This window comes from Eretmochelys imbricata, chromosome 3 (genome assembly GCF_965152235.1).
Source record: "Eretmochelys imbricata isolate rEreImb1 chromosome 3, rEreImb1.hap1, whole genome shotgun sequence".
NCBI classification, from domain to species: Eukaryota; Metazoa; Chordata; order Testudines; family Cheloniidae; genus Eretmochelys; species Eretmochelys imbricata.
Genome location: NC_135574.1, coordinates 59,643,996 through 59,661,404, shown reverse-complemented (window position 1 = coordinate 59,661,404; position 17,409 = coordinate 59,643,996). Strand labels below are relative to the sequence as shown.

General features: G+C 38.1%; 1 protein-coding gene across 2 annotated transcripts in view; it reads left to right on the top strand.

Moving 5' to 3' along the window:
- Positions 1-241: 241 nt before the first annotated feature.
- The window catches only part of COL12A1 (collagen type XII alpha 1 chain), a 116,599-nt gene continuing 99,431 nt past the window's right edge, over positions 242-17,409 (top strand). Inside the window, exons 1-11 of one of the 2 annotated variants that reach the window (XM_077811621.1) lie at positions 242-329; positions 2,324-2,467; positions 3,028-3,087; positions 4,604-4,867; positions 5,029-5,193; positions 5,646-5,819; positions 6,514-6,804; positions 7,039-7,641; positions 8,993-9,265; positions 11,946-12,218; positions 16,203-16,475. In XM_077811621.1, the coding sequence (XP_077667747.1) occupies positions 242-329; positions 2,324-2,467; positions 3,028-3,087; positions 4,604-4,867; positions 5,029-5,193; positions 5,646-5,819; positions 6,514-6,804; positions 7,039-7,641; positions 8,993-9,265; positions 11,946-12,218; positions 16,203-16,475 (2,608 nt within the window). Of the gene's footprint in view, positions 330-2,323; positions 2,468-3,027; positions 3,088-4,603; positions 4,868-5,028; positions 5,194-5,645; positions 5,820-6,513; positions 6,805-7,038; positions 7,642-8,992; positions 9,266-11,945; positions 12,219-14,120; positions 14,394-16,202; positions 16,476-17,409 lie in introns of both variants that reach the window. The other variant, XM_077811620.1, reaches the window with a different exon arrangement.

The window sequence follows — 17,409 nt, the reverse complement described above, 5'->3', positions numbered from 1 at the left end:
CCTTTGTAATGCGTATGCTCTCTGATGTTTTGTCATATTTCATCAGCTTTTATTTTACTCTTTTTTCCAACAACATATCTTTATATTTGTTGGAAACAAATTTATGCAAAGACAATCTTAGTAAGCTTTGCTCAGCATTATTATTTTATTTATTAAGATGATGGTAGCTTGTTCTGTTTAGTAAACATTTCTCTGATGTAAATCTTTTGCAGTTAATCCACCGTCAGACTTGAATTTTACAATGATAGATGAACACACTGTTCGAATGTCATGGACAAGACCACCTGATGCAATAGAGGGGTACAGGGTAACAGTGGTCCCTACAACTGGTAAGATTTTGTTTTATAAAGTCAGATGATCTAGCGCCACTACATTTGTTTTGGTTTTGTGAAATCTATTAAAACTGATTTTTGTGTAAGTGTCAAAATGAGGTGTGAGGATATATGTTAACGCCCTCATTTTTACAGGTAAGATTGTGCCTTGTCCTTACGCAGCTCCATAGAGGTGTAGGAGGGTGCAAGGGTTTCCCCTCTCTTGTGTGGCCTGTGTTAGGGCTACTTGCATTGTAGCTTCAGCGCTTTGAGATACGCAAGGATTGTGCTCTAGATGCTTCTCCCTTGGTATGGAGGGGCAGGAAGTAGGTGAAGTCAGGACTCTACTTCCTCCTCCTATGTGCTGGCTGGTCATATTGCTGGAGTATGTTGCACCTCCTAAAGAGGAGGTGTAAATTTCTGTCCCTCAGGGAAAATAGGGAGTTCCTGGGAGAGCGGGCCTATACTACCCCTGGCTGCATGATGCAGGCAGATAGCAAAATCTAGCCTCTGTGTTCTGCCACCTGTTTGGGTCCTTCACTCACTGTTAATCTCTTCAGCAGTTTAGTTTTGTAGCAGTCCCTCTTCTAAAACACTTTTGGAGGCCCAATCTTGTAAACTGGGATTTTCAAAGGGCCTAAGGGATTTAGGGACCCAAATCCCATTGAAAGTCATTTGAAAATCCTGGCTGCGAAACCTTATTCATTCCAGTGAGCTCTTACTCTCGTGAGTAGTCTCACTAAAGTCAGTGATACTTCTTACATCCGTAAGGGTCTGCAGGGTTGGGCCCTGGAATCCTGTTGTTAGTGTAGAAAGTTTACCCACTATTTCATTTCCCTAAGATATACATAATCTTGCATAGTTCTGAATACTTTCAGCTGCTGTTAACTTAAATGGGAATTGAGAGCGCTATGCACTTCTAAGGAGACACTATGCAGGATCAGGTCCAAATGTTCTAGGCTTGACTAGTGAATACTCATTGATGTTGATTAGGTTTACAGAACTTTTTCTTAAACACAGAGCCCATTGTCAAAAATAGTTACGGGATGACATACATTGACAGTAGATAGGTGACGAAGTTCTGCTACTATTGCTTCTAGCTGTATAGCGGGAAAGGTAATGTCCACTGCTGATAATCTTTTTAATGGTGTCTGATTCCTGGAAATCCTGTTTCAGCTGTTATCCCAATGTAAATCAGGCGTAATTCCCAATGACCTTAGTGTAAAACTGATGAATTCAGAATCAGATCCAGACATTTTTTTTAACCAAAACTGACTCTATAAACGGTGTGTCTCTGAGTTTCCTCTGCCTTGACCCTTAACAAGTGCGGAGTGAATATGAAATTCTACTAAATCCAAATGACAATATTTCTCATGCTAATTCTCCACAGATGTTGGTAGCTACTCATGGTGCAAGGCAGTTGAGAATCAGGCCCAGTGTTTGCATGTCTACAGTAGTATTAGAAATACCAATTTGGAAACATGTCTCTTCTGCCTTAATTTTACATATTGGAAAACTGAAAACTGTCCTCTATTAAAAATATCATAGCTTAAATAACATAGGAGTACCCTATACCAACCATGTGCTTTTTCTAGGGAAAATATTGTGCATCTCTCTTAAGGTAAAATATTGGGGTCACATCTCATCTCATTTATCCCAGTGTAAATCATTTGTAACTCAGCTACAATCACTGGAGTTATACCCGTGTAAAACTGATATGAGGTTAGACTCAGACCCACTATGTAAACTGATTTTCTAAATGACAGCTAATTTTATTGTACACATGTTTGGTTTTAAAATTGATGAGTAAATAAAATGCTTTATTGGACGCAGTTTTGTATGTCCTTTGCAACTAGGTGTTTCAGGAAGGCAAACAACTGTTTTAAAATTTTATTTACAGCCTGTGGGCAGATAGCTCTTTCTACTGTGTTTTCAGATTATGAAAAACTCATAATTATTATTATTGGGTTTAGACCCTTTGTGTTAAATGTGCTTTGTATGTTGTATTGCAGATGGACCTACTAAAGAATTTACCCTTGCACCTAGTACTACCCATACTATACTGTCAGATCTTACACCTGATACAGAATATGTTGTGACAATAGCTTCATATGATGACAGAGAAGAGAGTCTACCTGTCTTTGGCCAGCTTACAAGTAAGTACACATAAAGTTAGACATAGCTGAATAAAGTAACTGAAGTGGCTATTTAATATTTGGGTTATAGGACCAAATTCTGGCTTGGTGCCAATTGGCCAATAAAAGCTCATTGCATATCTATAGCCTGGACATCTGTGGCCCACGAGCAGCCTTTTCCCCATTATGCTTTGTTTCTGGCTTTGCCACAGATTTCTCATATAATCACAAGCATGTTACTTAACCACAGTTTGCCTGTCTGTAAGATGCGGATAATATTATTTACCTGATTTACAGGGTGTTGCAAAGGTCAATTATTAAACACTTCAGGATAGAAGGTACAGTGTGAGCACAAGGAATTTTTAATTATTTATGTATTGGCCTTAACTCTAATGCTGTCAAATCAGTGTCCAGGAATTGTACTTGTAAACTGCACGTTCTGAGAGAGGCACACAACAAATCTTGTTGACATATCTCCTTCTCACCTTGTTTTTCTTGACTTTTACAAAATGTAACCTACAGTCAACTGACAACTTCTGGTTTCCCTTCCACTAATCCTGTTTATGTTGTGGTTTGTTTAGTTCAGACAGGTGTTCCAGTTAGTCCAGAGGACAAGAAGCCTGACCAGATTCAGATTCAAAGTACGTTTTTTGTCTTCCATCTTATGTGACATTTTAGAGGTAACTAAAGGTTTGATCCAAAACCCAGTTAAGCCAGTGCAAAGTCTCCCAAAGGGTTTTGGATCAGATGATAAAGTCAAATCCTGTGCCTATGTTGTTTAGCAGTAAGGTTGTACTAACATGTGATCTGGCTGTGTGTGCTGGGCTGACCAAAGTTGAGGAGGGTCTGAAAATCTGCCACCTCTCTATGGGAAAGAGGTGAAAATCTGAGCTGAGCACCAAGGATTTCACACAAATAAACTCACATCCTCTGAGCATATCTCAGCCCTTTAATAAATGTCTCCCTGCTGAGGACACACAGAGTTGCAGAAAAAACCTATGCTGCTGCCATGTGGGGATAAGAGTGGGGGCGGGAGAGAGGAGCGGTATCAGAATTAATTCTTTCCCAGCATCAAATCCTTCTACAACATCATATATTGGGGGTGTGCACTGCTGCAGGAGCTGTGTGTCTCCCTTTGTAACTACTGATCACTACAGGACAAGGTGCTCTTTGACCCCAGCCTGAGCTCCTGATGGACAGTTCCATTTTGGAGCTGCCAGTTGGAAGGCCCCTGTTGAGGGTGTGGAGCTCCATTCGGTTTCTCCAACCAAAACTTGCCATCAGGAGCTCAGGCTGCACATGCTCAGTGCCTCTCCAATGTCATCCCTTAGTTCCCAGGTAGAGAGAGACTATGACACCACTTCTGGGCAGTGGAAGAGCAGGTGTTACATAGCCACTTCTGAGGCTGGCTTCCTCCGTTAGCACACAAATAGTTCTTTGTGGCTTCAAAGTCTAGTTGGGGTGCATGGCTTTGGTAGGTCTTGTGCTGCAACTGGACAAAGCCCATGATTTGGCCCTCAGGGACAAATTCTTCCTACAGATATGCAGATCTCCTTTTGACATCAGTGGGAGATTTGTACATATGCAAAGGCACATTTGGCCACAAGCAACTGCGTGTTGATTCAAATTAGACCCATTAATTAATAGGTCTAATTTATAAAAGTTATAAAATGTTTAACAGGGGTGTGTGATTTTTTGCATAGATGATCAATGTGTCATACAAAAAAGGAGTATGTCATTTCCAAAATCACATTTTAACACATTTTACAAATACTATATTAGTGGTTTAGTAAAGTTATTTTCCACCAAAATCATTGAATATTTTGTGCAGTATTTACTATTTCGGCCCCAATGCTTATCAGTGTTATTGTAATTAATTTCTTTCAACTGTTCTCTGTTTCTGGAATGTCCTCCCAGTAGATATGTCACTAAAGCTAGGTGAACGGTGTCCAACCCAAGTAAGATATTTCAAATAAGGATTTTAATCCGTTTAATTTCTGTTTGGCTTGGCTTCTACTTATTAGATTTCTGTTGTTCATTTTTAACTGACAGCTTTTGTCTATGGTATGGGATAGTGAAAGTGTTTGGAGATATTGACATGTAAGTGATCTGTCATTGTTCTGTGAAGAGATTTGTGTTGTTTTTAATATGTTTCAGAATGTTCCGTCAGTGCACTGACAGATTTAGTTTTTCTTGTGGATGGCTCGTGGAGTGTGGGGAGAAGTAACTTCAGATATATTTTGGACTTCATCGGCACTCTTGTATCTGCTTTTGACATTGGGGAAGAAAAGACACGAATTGGAGTTGTTCAGTACAGTACTGATACAAGAACTGAGTTCAACTTAAATCAGTATTTCAGAAGGAATGATCTTCTTAATGCAATTAAAAGAATACCTTACAAAGGTGGCAATACAATGACAGGTACAGATTTTAGCTCTTTGATAACATATGAAAGCTAAAAGTTGAGGGAAAAACTTCCCCCAAAGTTTGTTTGTATAGCATTTTATTTTACAGCTGAAATTCTATTTAAATCCTAGTTCACTCATACCTAAGAAAAGCACAGAACATTTTGTTGTTTTTAGGTGAAGCTATTGATTATCTGATTAGGAATGCATTCACTGAATCTGCTGGAGCAAGAAAAGGCATTCCTAAAATAGCAATCATCATTACCGACGGAAAATCTCAAGATGAAGTTGAAATTCCTGCAAGAGAGCTTCGCAACCTAGGAGTTGAAGTCTTCTCCTTGGGTATATCAGTTATTCATTAATTATTGTTACTATTTAATATTGTGGGTAAATTTAACGCTAATTAAAGTGTGGCATTAACATTCTAATAGCACTAGCTTGATTCATGCATTTTACAGGCTAGGGGTGTTCAATGCATGGTACCTGAGACTGGCCCTTTGGTCTCTCCTGAACAGAGAGTCCCAGCTGTGCCAAACTGTGTGGTAATTTTTGTAACGTGTCCAGATGGAGACTAGGATGTGACTGACAAACTCAGTTTGACATATGACCTCATTAAGTAAAAGTCTACTGCATTAATCCACAGCTTTAATTAAGCTTTAGTAATTAAGTTGTTAGTAATTACAGAGCTTAACCTGCATCAGCTTTATTCCAAGATGCTTTAAAATTTTAAAAATACACTTACAAAGATCTAAATGTTATACACATAATATGGTCTCATCTCTCATAACTTTTAGGAGTCAAAGCAGCAGATGCAAAAGAACTGAAACTAATGGCATCTCAGCCATCCTTGAAGCATGTTTTTAACGTGGCAAATTTTGACGGAATAGTGGATATACAGAATGAAATAATCTCACAAGTGTGCTCAGGTGTTGATGAACAGCTGGGTGAATTGATTAGTGGAGAAGAAGGTGAGACCTTTTACAAAAGTTTATTGTTAACTGGAATGTACCTGATATGTGTTTTTAATGTGATGATCCATGCTTATTTTGATAGTTCCATCAATTTTATAATCTGCCATTAGTATATGGAAGACATGTTTCCAGCTGTATAGATTTAAACAGCAGCAGATTAGAACACATGCGGTTGACTGGATTTGAAATATCCCATTGAAGTCCATAACTCCAAATAGTTATGTTGCCTCTAGGGTTATCAAATCCTGAGAACATAACACTTTAGACCACCTGGTGGAAAATATGTTGAAGGGAGAATTCACTTGAAAAAACACACATGTGAAGGGCATGAATCATGCCCTATTGTCTCACTGGTTATGCAGGGCAAGGCAGCTTGGGTTAAGGGGCAGAAGATATGGTTTGGCAAGGATCCATGGGTAAAGACTGAAGACCGTTGAAACCAAATAGTTCTCAAGCTATAACCTTGCACTTTCTATGCCCCTTCAAGATTCCAAAAACTGCCCCTTCTAGACAATGACAGAGTAGACTGTTCTATTTCTGTGGTTTCCTGCAGATGCCTTTATTCATTCAAACCTTCTGATGTGTTTCCGGGAAATAGAGAGGGAAAGGGAAAGGGAAAAAATCTGCTCATTATTGTATTTGATTGTATTCATTGTATTTGATCTTTTTGGATTTGTTTTTAATTTTTCAGTTGTGGAGCCTCCTTCAAACCTAGTGGCTGCCCAAATCTCATCAAAATCGATTAGAGTCACTTGGGATCCATCAGCTAGCCAAATAACAGGCTACAGGGTGCAATTCTTTCCAATGATAGCAGGAGCCAAACAGCACGTGTTGAGTGTTGGTCCTCAAACTACTGCTTTAAATGTCCGAGATCTTTCTCCAGAAACAGAGTACCAGATTAATGTATATGCAATGAAAGGATTGGCACCCAGTGAGCCAATTACGATAATGGAAAAAACACAGCCAGTCAAAGTTCAAGTGGGTAAGTTATCGATATGGTTCTGATATTGTAGCTCTTTTTTTATACTTCTAAATATCTCTCTTAATAAAAGTCCTTCAGTTACTGGAAGACATAGTTTTAGTTAATGGAATTAGTTTAACCAAAGACCAGCATCGTTTAGTGTTTATAAGTGATGAGTCAGCTGATTACAGATGCAGCTGCAATAGAAGTGCCTTGACTATTGGCTTTTATACTGGTAATTTTTTCTCTTTACAGAATGCTCCCGTGGTGTGGATGTAAAAGCTGATATTGTGCTTTTAGTGGATGGCTCCTACAGCATTGGTATCGCCAATTTTGTTAAAGTAAGAGCCTTTTTGGAAGTGTTAGTTAAAAGCTTTGAGGTTTCACCTCAAAAAGTACAAATAAGTCTTGTCCAGTACAGCAGGGATCCCTATACGGAGTTTTATTTGAACAGATACAACAAAATTGAAGATGTAATTCAGGCTATTAACACCTTCCCCTACAGAGGTGGATCTACAAACACAGGCAAAGCGATGACCTATGTGAGGGAGAAAGTATTTGTTATCAACAGAGGATCAAGACCAAATGTACCAAGGGTCATGATTCTTATTACTGATGGAAAATCGTCAGATGCCTTTAAAGAGCCAGCCATAAAATTGAGGGAGTCAGATGTAGAGATATTTGCAGTTGGTGTTAAGGATGCAGTACGTACAGAATTGGAAGCAATTGCTTCACTGCCTGCTGAAACCCATGTGTACACAGTGGAAGATTTTGATGCTTTCCAAAGAATATCATTTGAACTTACACAGTCTGTCTGCCTACGAATTGAGCAGGAACTGGCTGCTATAAGGAAGAAAAGTAAGTAATTATCAATACTTAGAGAAATCTTAAAAAAAAAAGCAATGAAAATAGTCTGAGCCAAATTTGATTCTCAGTTACATTTATTTAACTCCCTTGTTGTCAATGAAAATGTCCAGGTATAAATGAGGGCATAATCTGTTTATGTGTTTTTAGCTAAAGTGATACAATCAAAACATAAAATAACTCCAAATAATTAGCTAAGTGGACTTGATTCTTCACTTCATTACACCATTGGCTTCCATGGAACAATGCTGATTTAAAGTAATTTAGGATTTGACCGATTATTTTAAACTTAATTAAAAACACTGGGAAAAAAACAATTATTTTATGAAAAGAAGAAAATTAACTGGGAAATACGTTTTCCCCCCCCCCCCCCGCAGATGTTTAAGATGACATTAAAGTTGGAGGGCCAGATTTACAATGATGTAAATCTAGAATGACTTCAGTGGAGTTACTTTGCTTTTACACAGGAGTCACAGAGGTTAAAATATGTCCTCATGAGTAAAAAATTACTTGCCATTGTCACTGTAAATTCTTCTGCGGTTATATTTAAAAGAGTTTAGAAAGTCACCAGCTTCACAAATTTCAGGGTAAGAGTGAGAAATCCTTCATGACATTAACCTGGCTCACAGCATTCAAAAACCTGAAGGAATTTTTCATCCGCTGCTACATCCTGTGCCTTACAATTTTTGTATTTCAAAGGGACACTGAAGGTGGATAAGCCCAGCATATGAAAACCCCAGACTCTTTAAAAATAAGCCTTTGTTTCAGAATACCTTTGAGATCACGAAACTTTTACGTTGGAGGGCTCAAACCCCTAACAGCCCCACTGGTAGGCTAGCTAAGCCAACCAAAACTAGCTGAGGACTTCAGGTTTATGTTTGTGCCTCAGGTCATTTCATTTACTCCCCTTTCTGGATCCATTCTTGTAAGAGTGTTGAAATTCTGTTAATTTCATTTGTGTGCAAGTGCGCCGATAAAGTGAGGATGCACTGTTGTCCCTGAGGGAACACGAGAGAGAAAGAAAGAACCCAGCTTGATTCTCAGATTTCACCTTAAGTTTTCAGGGCTGGCAGTAACAAATGTCAACTTTTTAATTGAACCTAGGACACCTGAGGTGGAAAACATTAAGTTGGTGTTTCTACTGATTGTCATATTGTTTAAGACAACTCAGAGATCATCATAGAATTTTATGTATTCATGAATGAGAATGACAAACAAGCATAGATGCATATCAGAAAATATTTATTGAATCAAAGAAATCAGCTGACTGCAGGAAATGTTTTTGAGTGATTTTGAAGGCGTTTTTAAGTATTTTATTGTAACGTGTGGCTTTTTTAAAAAACAGGTTATTTACCTGCCCGTAATTTGGCCTTTTCTGAGGTAAAGTCCAACAGTTTCAAAGTGAATTGGTCTCCAGCTGGATCTGAGGTTTTGTCCTATCTTATTAAATATAAAGTAGCTGCTGGTGGAGAAGAATTCCTTGTTTCAGTGCCGGCTTCAAGTACTAGCTCAGTTCTCACCCATTTACTTCCTGAAACTCCTTATGCAGTGAGTGTGATTGCAGAGTATGAAGATGGTGATGGTCCTTCCTTGGATGGGGAAGAAACGACTTTAGAAGGTACTCTTCCTATTATGCTCAGCCAGAAACATGTTATGTATTTAAGTAACAATCTGCTTTATTGAGAGAACTTGTGTATGTGGAATACCAACCTAATGCTGAGAGATGGCACTGGTATGTGGGATGAGAATGGGCATTATTGTTTCCCAGTGCCTTGACTAAAGGTGTAAAATTCCAATACAGGACAACTATTAGATTTAAGATTGTGTTTTATTTCCCTTAAGTTTGCTGGATACTGTGTTTTCTCTGACGTTCAGAGGCTGCTTTTCCAATAGAGTATGGTGGTATCAATAAATTAAATAACAAAAAAAGTATAACGTGAACACACACTAGTTAAGTTTCAGAGTAGCAGCCGTGTTAGTCTGTATCCGCAAAAAGAAAAGGAGTACTTGCGGCACCTTAGCGACTAACAATCCGATCCAGCAAATTCATTGGGACTACTCACATGCTTAAAGTTAAGCATATACTTAAGTGGTTTGCTGCATCTAGGTCTTTTAACTTGGGTTTATAGAAAAAAGGTTATATGGCTAATAAACAACTCTATTCTCCAGATGGGAACTTCTTAATAGCCTTAATGGGCCTGACACCATATTAGACTATCGTGGGAGTTTTCTGTGAGAACCGTCTGCAAGATTTCGCCTATTTTAAGGAGTAACATTACAGTTAATTAATTTTTTTTACCCCTATAGTTAGTTATTCAATTCAATCTAATCTAGCTAGGCTATTAAGCTGTACTCATTACTTTCCATTATTTCTAGTTCACCCTATAATCTTCGACCTCGTATTCCAGAAGATTCTAGGGTGAACTACACGAACAAAGGAAATAGCATTAATAGTCTGTTGATGTATTTTTCTTAGTATTGATTAAAATATGTGTTTATTTATAAAATGGCTTGGATTGAGGGAACAGTCCAATTCGGACGATTTTGGCCCACATCCTCAAATGTATTTAGACACCTAACTTAATTTGAGATGAATGGGAGTTGAGGATCTGCACTTTCATCCTTTATGTGTTTGTATACATAATCTCACTGTACCTGCACAGATCATAATGTTTTAGCCACATGTAACTCTCCCTTAGGAAATCATCTGCTTCAAATGGCTGCTTGGCTGATACTATCCACAGTTCATAAATCATAGAAATGTACGGCTGAAATGTGAAGAACTGGGGAAACAGCAGCTTTAACAAAAATTTCAGACATGTCAGAAATACACTCCATATTGTGACTGATAGTGCATTTTAAAATATTCATCATTTTGATCTGATAAAATCCTGCCATTTTTGAGAAGCCAATAATGCTATGTAAATGCAAATAGTTCTGCATGCTGAGTTGCTAGCAGCTTGGGTTGAACAGCTGGTTTCTTGATAGCTGATTTGGGCTTTAGGCTGCTACAGAGTTTTAAATCCTATACTGTATTTATGGTCAATTGAAAAAATAAGTTTTTTTTTTTCAAAGGAAATGTTTTTTGTTCAACTTTCAAACAGATCTTTAATTGAATAACAAAGAACAATATTTCTGGTGTAATGATGTTCAAATTTGTTGAGGAAGTTTACCTTCATATGGTTAGTGAACACTCAAGAGCAAATGTTGTCCTCAAATGCATGTGAATAAACTCCCATTGACTGCTGGGCAACATATGATATAATTTGGCCCAAAGTATGTGGCAAAGGATTAAATTCTGCCCTGTTTCATCTAGCCAAACCAGCTGAATGGTCTCAGCGGAAGCCATAATTTTCATCAGGAGCAGGCTAAGTTAAAAAGCAGGCCTTAGTTTTTCTTATCTTGCAGGATAACGAGTGATTTTCTGTCTTGAGGGGAGCAGCCTAAATCATAAACATTTTAAATCATCAATAAATGAAAAATTCATATAAATGCTGAGAATTTAGCTTATAAGAGCTCCAATATTTTCAATATTTTTCCTGATTACTACATTAGATGGCTTTTCAAAATCTGGTGTGTGCATATGTGTAGTTAAGTGCATCTGACACTCATCAGTGAATGGGAATGGCACAGAAGTAAATACCCACAATCAGTGAAATGTGTGCAGAAAAAAAATCTTTATTAGGCAACCTGTTGTTGTAAAAAAATGTCCCAGAGTATACCTAAATGTACTGAGTACAGCTCTACTCTACCTTTATTAGAAGGCTACTTCTGTTCAACAGCTACTTTGGCAGATCCTTGAGTGGTTACATATATCAGCAAACACTGATGCAGTTTAAATTGTAGCTCTGGTTCAAATTTTCAAAAGCAACTCATAATTTTGGCTGCCTGACTTGATAAGACCGTAAGAATGGCCATACTGCATCAGACCAATGGTCCATCCTATGCCAGTATCCTGTCTTTCGACTGTGGACAGTGCCAGATGCTTCGGAGGGAATGAACAGAACAGGGCAATTTACTGAGCGATCCATCCCCTGTTTTCCTGTCGCCTTGTGGCAGTCAGAGGAAGATACACATTAAAGGGGCCTGATTTTCAGAAAGTGCTGTGTACTAGTTCTCTGAAACACCAAGTCCTTGTAAGGTGTCTCAAATTGGCCATCCAAAATTAGAAGCATAGAAAAATAAATAGTCACTTTTTGAAAATGTAGGCCCTGGTCTTGGTAAGTGGGATGAACTAATGAAGTTGGTTCTCTGATTGAAGGCAAATGTTTGCAAATTATATTTGTGTTTGTTTGCAGTTATAGGGGCTCCTCGAAACTTAATGATAACAGATGAAACTACTGATAGCTTTAAGGTTGGCTGGACGCCAGCTCCAGGAAATGTTCTAAGGTATAGGGTTGCATACAGGCCAGTGACTGGAAGAGAGAGGAAACAAGTAACTGTCCCAGCAAATGAAAGATCAACTACGTTACTGAACTTGACTCCTGATACAAGATATGAAGTTTATGTTATTCCTGAGTATCTGTCTGGGCCTGGAAATTCATTGAATGGATATGCAAAAACTGAAGAAGGTATGTAATAAATAACAGGCTTGTAGTGTGGCTTGAGAAGAAGGTTGTGCACGTTGATATCTTTTTTATTTTCAGTATGTGTAACTTGGATGTTCCTTTCTCTTTTTTCTTGTTACAGCAGGATAAATGGGGTGTTTTAGAATCACGCAAGTTTAATTGAGAAACAATTTAATATAACAACATCCCAAATTCTAATCAAGAACCTTTGGATTTTGCCTTTTGTATACATTTTTGAATCTGTAACTCCTAAACATGTTGATGTGCCTTGGGCAAAATGCCCACGTATGTGTCAGGCAAAGAAAATAAGACTTCTGAATTGTCTGTTACAAAAATGTTTCAACTTGAAAGGTTTAAACTCAAACGAAGTATGTATAAACCTAAAAATTGTTCATGTAATATCCTTATAGGTGACACATCTTTTATCTACTGTCAGCAAGTTGCTTATTTAGGGACTAATCCAGCATCCATTAAAATCAGTGATAGTCTTTACATTGAATTCAAGAACTGTTGGATTGGGCTCTTAATGTTTATGCAACGTTAAAACGTTACAAAAATAAAGATCAAATTTTGATTGCTGAATGGAAACTGGTTTATGACTGGTTAATTGTTACTGTAGGCCTCTATATTGTCAGTGTTTTGGATTTTTTCAGCTGTAGACTGTCTGTCAACTGAAGCTCCAAAAGCTCAATTTCAATGTAAAACTTTAATTTCAGGCACAATTTGCAGTTTATTTTTAATGAGAAGCAAAGAACTGATGAGCTAAGCTACCAATATCTCTAGCTGAGCCCCTTGTGCCTAGACATAGTAGCACATATGATCTACTAATAGAGTTTCACAACATCAGATGATGATGCTACATAATCAAGGTGGTTCCTTTGTAAATTATAATGCCCTAATACAAGTGATTATAAATTCTCCAGGGCACAGATTATTTTTTACTCTCTGATGGTATGTCACCTTGCTCAATGATGCCCTGATTCTTACTGGAACCTCTAATTAATACAAATTATAAATAACAATAACTACAGGTGAACAAAATCAGTCCATCTTTATGCTTACCTTATATTGTGGAAGTCAGTATTTTTGTGTGGTACTTAAAGTGTCTCATAGGGTTGTTGGACTTTTTCATAGGGAACCATATGTGCTCCTGTGCCTATGCACAAATGGTTACCACAAAAATAATTTTGCACTGTTACCTCACATTTTCATTGCTTTTATAAATTTTGTGCATCAACCTGAAAGTTATTTTAATGTAGTTTCTGTGCCATATAATATAGATACTAAAAAAAGATGCACATGGTGACTTATGGAGGTAAATAGTTCTTCCTTGTCTCTCTGTTTTTTCTTTCTGTTTTTTGTTTGTTTTTGTTTTGTTTTCTGTTACTAATAGTCTTAGATTTGATTTTGTAGGGGCCTATTTACATGCTTAAAATTAAGCACATGCTCAAGTGATTTCCTGGATCAGTTCCAGAGTGCTCAGCAAATTGCAGTATTGGATCCTGAATATTTGTAGTAGAAAGTGAGAACTGTGAGTCCACAGGCTACACCCGGCCTAATGGACATCTGTGTCCATGGGAAATGGGAAAAAATGTTATCATGGTACGAAAAGTTGGACTATATCATGGATGTTTATTATATCATGGTCATTTAAAAAACACTTAAAAATATCAAAAAGCACTAATTTGCCTCAGGGAATAACTTCTTGTGAAGTTATATTTAAAAAATCTCCTTCAGGTCTTCGTTCAACTCTCTGGGCTGAATCCTGGAATTTGCTGAGCAGTCTGGAAGTGATCCAGCAAATCACTTAAGCATGTATGCTATCTCTCTTATAATGATCTGAAAATAAATAAAGAAATCAGGCTTGTTTCATGATATGCTTTCAATGTCTTTTAACATGTATAGTCCTAGGGACTCCAAGAAATTTGAGAGTTTCTGATGCTACTACATCCACAATGAAGTTATCTTGGGGTGCAGCACCTGGCAAAGTCCAGCGATACCTTCTAACATATACTCCAGTGGCCGGAGGTGAAACCAAGGAGGTAACCATAAGGGGTGATACGACCACTACAGTGCTGAGAGATTTAGAACAGGGCACCAGATACGCACTGTCTGTGACTGCCTTGTATGCGTCTGGAGCAGGGGATGCCCTCCCTGGGCAAGGAGAAACACTTGAAGGTAATTATTTATATATATTATGTATAATTATTCATTTATTTGGTCACATTTTAGGTGCTCTAAATTGCACCATGTTCCTGAAGTTTCTACTGAAGTAAAACTCTGAGTAAAAAAAACTCCCTTCTTCCCTTTGTGACCATCCTTGTAAATCAAGCACAGTTGCCATCCCTCTACTCACAGCACAAGGACTATCTAAGGCTAGCATCCACCAGAGAGGACAGGTAGAGGTGGGGAATGTTCACTGGACATGGGCATCCCACTATGCCTCCTGGAAAAGTGTGTTGCATTGGCAATATATCCTGTGGGCTCCTGGAAGCTTTGGACTAAGTCAGCCTCAGTGACTCGCACAGCTAGGGCTGTGCCCCTCCAAAGCAACCTCAGTATAGGTTTTTGCCTTACAGGATGCAGCCAGCTGTGAATTCGGGAATAGTTTGGCGACAGATCATTTTTATTATCTTGGTGTTAAAAAGTCTTGTCTAATTGAAAATGTGGGCAGAGCTTTAACCTGTATTGAAACTCTGGTTGGAAATGATGTTTGCTCTAAATGTAAGACATTAAGAGTCACATAAAATGAGCAACATATAGCCTCTGCACAGAGAGAATGGAACACGGCTGTTTGTGACTAAGAAGAGCTAGAGCCTGGAAATGAATGCTAACAGAACGCTGGCAGGAATAAGCAGGAGCCAGAGGTTTCCTTATATGGATGGTAGGATGATGTCTCTCCGCCTTGCTGTGGAGAACTTCCCAGACATAGATGTTGCTACTTGCTGTCTGAACATTCTCATTATCATCCAATAATTGTCAATGTGTGGGACAACTTTGCCACTAGGCTATGAAAGGAAATGTGGCTATGTTCTGTGCTGGTCAGGGGTGTATCTTGATGCCCATAGGAGGTAAAATAACAGCAAATGAATGTAGCTCACATCCATAAAATAAACTAAAAGGGAATTGTTAATCTCACCCTTGAATATGCTAAGGGCTTGCTTCTCATTTACACTTAGTCCCTTTTACACTGTGAGAGCATTATGAAGGGCTCTTAAGGCAGATGAAAATAGGGCCCTGAAACAAGGCACTTCTAAGACATACTGTGAGATAAAGTTCCAAATACTAAGAGGAGTATGGAAAACAGCAGAAACCAAAATATAAACTACATAGTCACCAGAAGATCAAAGTTTAATCTCAGAAGTAAAAGAGGGCTAAGGAGTTTAGATTACCGTTGTGTTTGTATATTTCCTAGCAATGAAGGGCCCCATTCTGAGTCAGGCCTTTGTGCACTACAGCAATGTAAATGAATAAGGATAAGAAGAATATGAAAAAGAAACTGGTTGTGGTTGAGAATATAAGAATTTCAAATTGATAAATGGGACTTCTCTCGGGGTGGTTTTATATAAAAGCACCCAATCCAGATTTTAAGATTACTGTTTTGCTAGTGCAGGAACAAAAGGAAAGGAGTAAATGTGACATAATGTAATAAATCTCACTAATGTAATAAATGAATGGGGTTTTTTTGTGCCCCATTCATACTGGAGCCCATTGACAAGCTTAAGTGATTTGCTGGATTAGTTCAAGAGTGCTCAGCAAATTTCAGGTTTGACCCCTGAATTACTGTAGTAGAAAGTGAGAACTTAAGAGTCCACAGACTACGTCCTAACAGACATGTGTGCCCAAGGGAGATGGGGAAGAGAGCATGTTATCATGATGGTACCAAAAGCTTTACTATATCATGAATGTTCAATAATGATTTATCAAAATTAAGTATTATATCGTGGTAATTTCAAAAATACTTTCAATGTCTTTTAACATGTGAAGCCCGAGGAAGTCCAAGAAATTTGAGAGTTTCTGATGCTACAACATCCACAATGAAGTTATCTTGGAGTGCAGCACCTGGCAAAGTCCAGCAATACCGTATAACGTATGCTCCAGTGGCCGGAGGTGAAGCCAAGGAGGTAACCATAAGGGGTGATACGACCACTACAGTGCTGAGAGATTTAGAACAGGGGACCAGATACGCACTGTCCGTGACTGCCTTGTATGCATCTGGAGCAGGGGATGCCCTCCCTGGGCAAGGAGAAACACTTGAAGGTAATTATTTTTAGATATTATATAATCTTTCATTTATTTGGTTACATTTTAGGTGCTTTAAATTGCACCATGTTCCTGAAGTTTCTGCAGAAGTGAAAATATGAGTCATGCCGATGTGCACTACTGCCATGTAAATGAATAAGGATAAGAAGAATATGAAAAAGAAACTGGTTGCAGTTTAGAATTTAAGAATTTCAAATTGATAAACAGGCCTTATCCCAGGGGTGGTTTTATATAAAAGCATTGAGCCCAGATTTTAAGATCACTGTTTTGCCAGTGCAGGGACAATAGGAAAAGAGTAAATGTGTGTAATGTAATAAATCTCATTACTCAGTTCTAGTACCCTTTTATTTATCTCAGTTTCTCAAATAAGAGAAAACCAAACCAAAAATAATAATACTATATTGTGACATGAAATCTATGAGATTGAAATTAATGTTCAGCTTCCTAGACGAGTCAGCCAGATTGGAAAATCCTTTCGGAGTTCAATCAGGAAATGTGCGTACCAAAGCTTTGTACTGAAATACATTAAACTAGTCTTGCAGACTAAATTTTAGTCAGAGAAACTGACAGCAAGGCAGTTATTATGAGATGCAAGGTAAAAATAGCATGTAAATGTAGGTATCAGTTGCATAACAGTGGAGGCCCCATGTGGTAACATGGAAATATTGATAAGAAAGTGTGGTAGTACCAAACTTCAGGGAACAGTAAAGAATAGTAAATATGGCAGGCGACCAACTTGGCTTAATGGTGAAATCCTAGCGGATCTTAAACATAAAAAAGAAGCTTACAAGAAGTGTAAGGTTGGACATATGACCAGGGAAGAGTATAAAAATATTGCTCGGGCATGTAGGAATGATATCAGGAGGGCCAAATCGCACCTGGAGCTGCAGCTAGCAAGAGATGTCAAGAGTAACAAGAAGGGTTTCTTCAG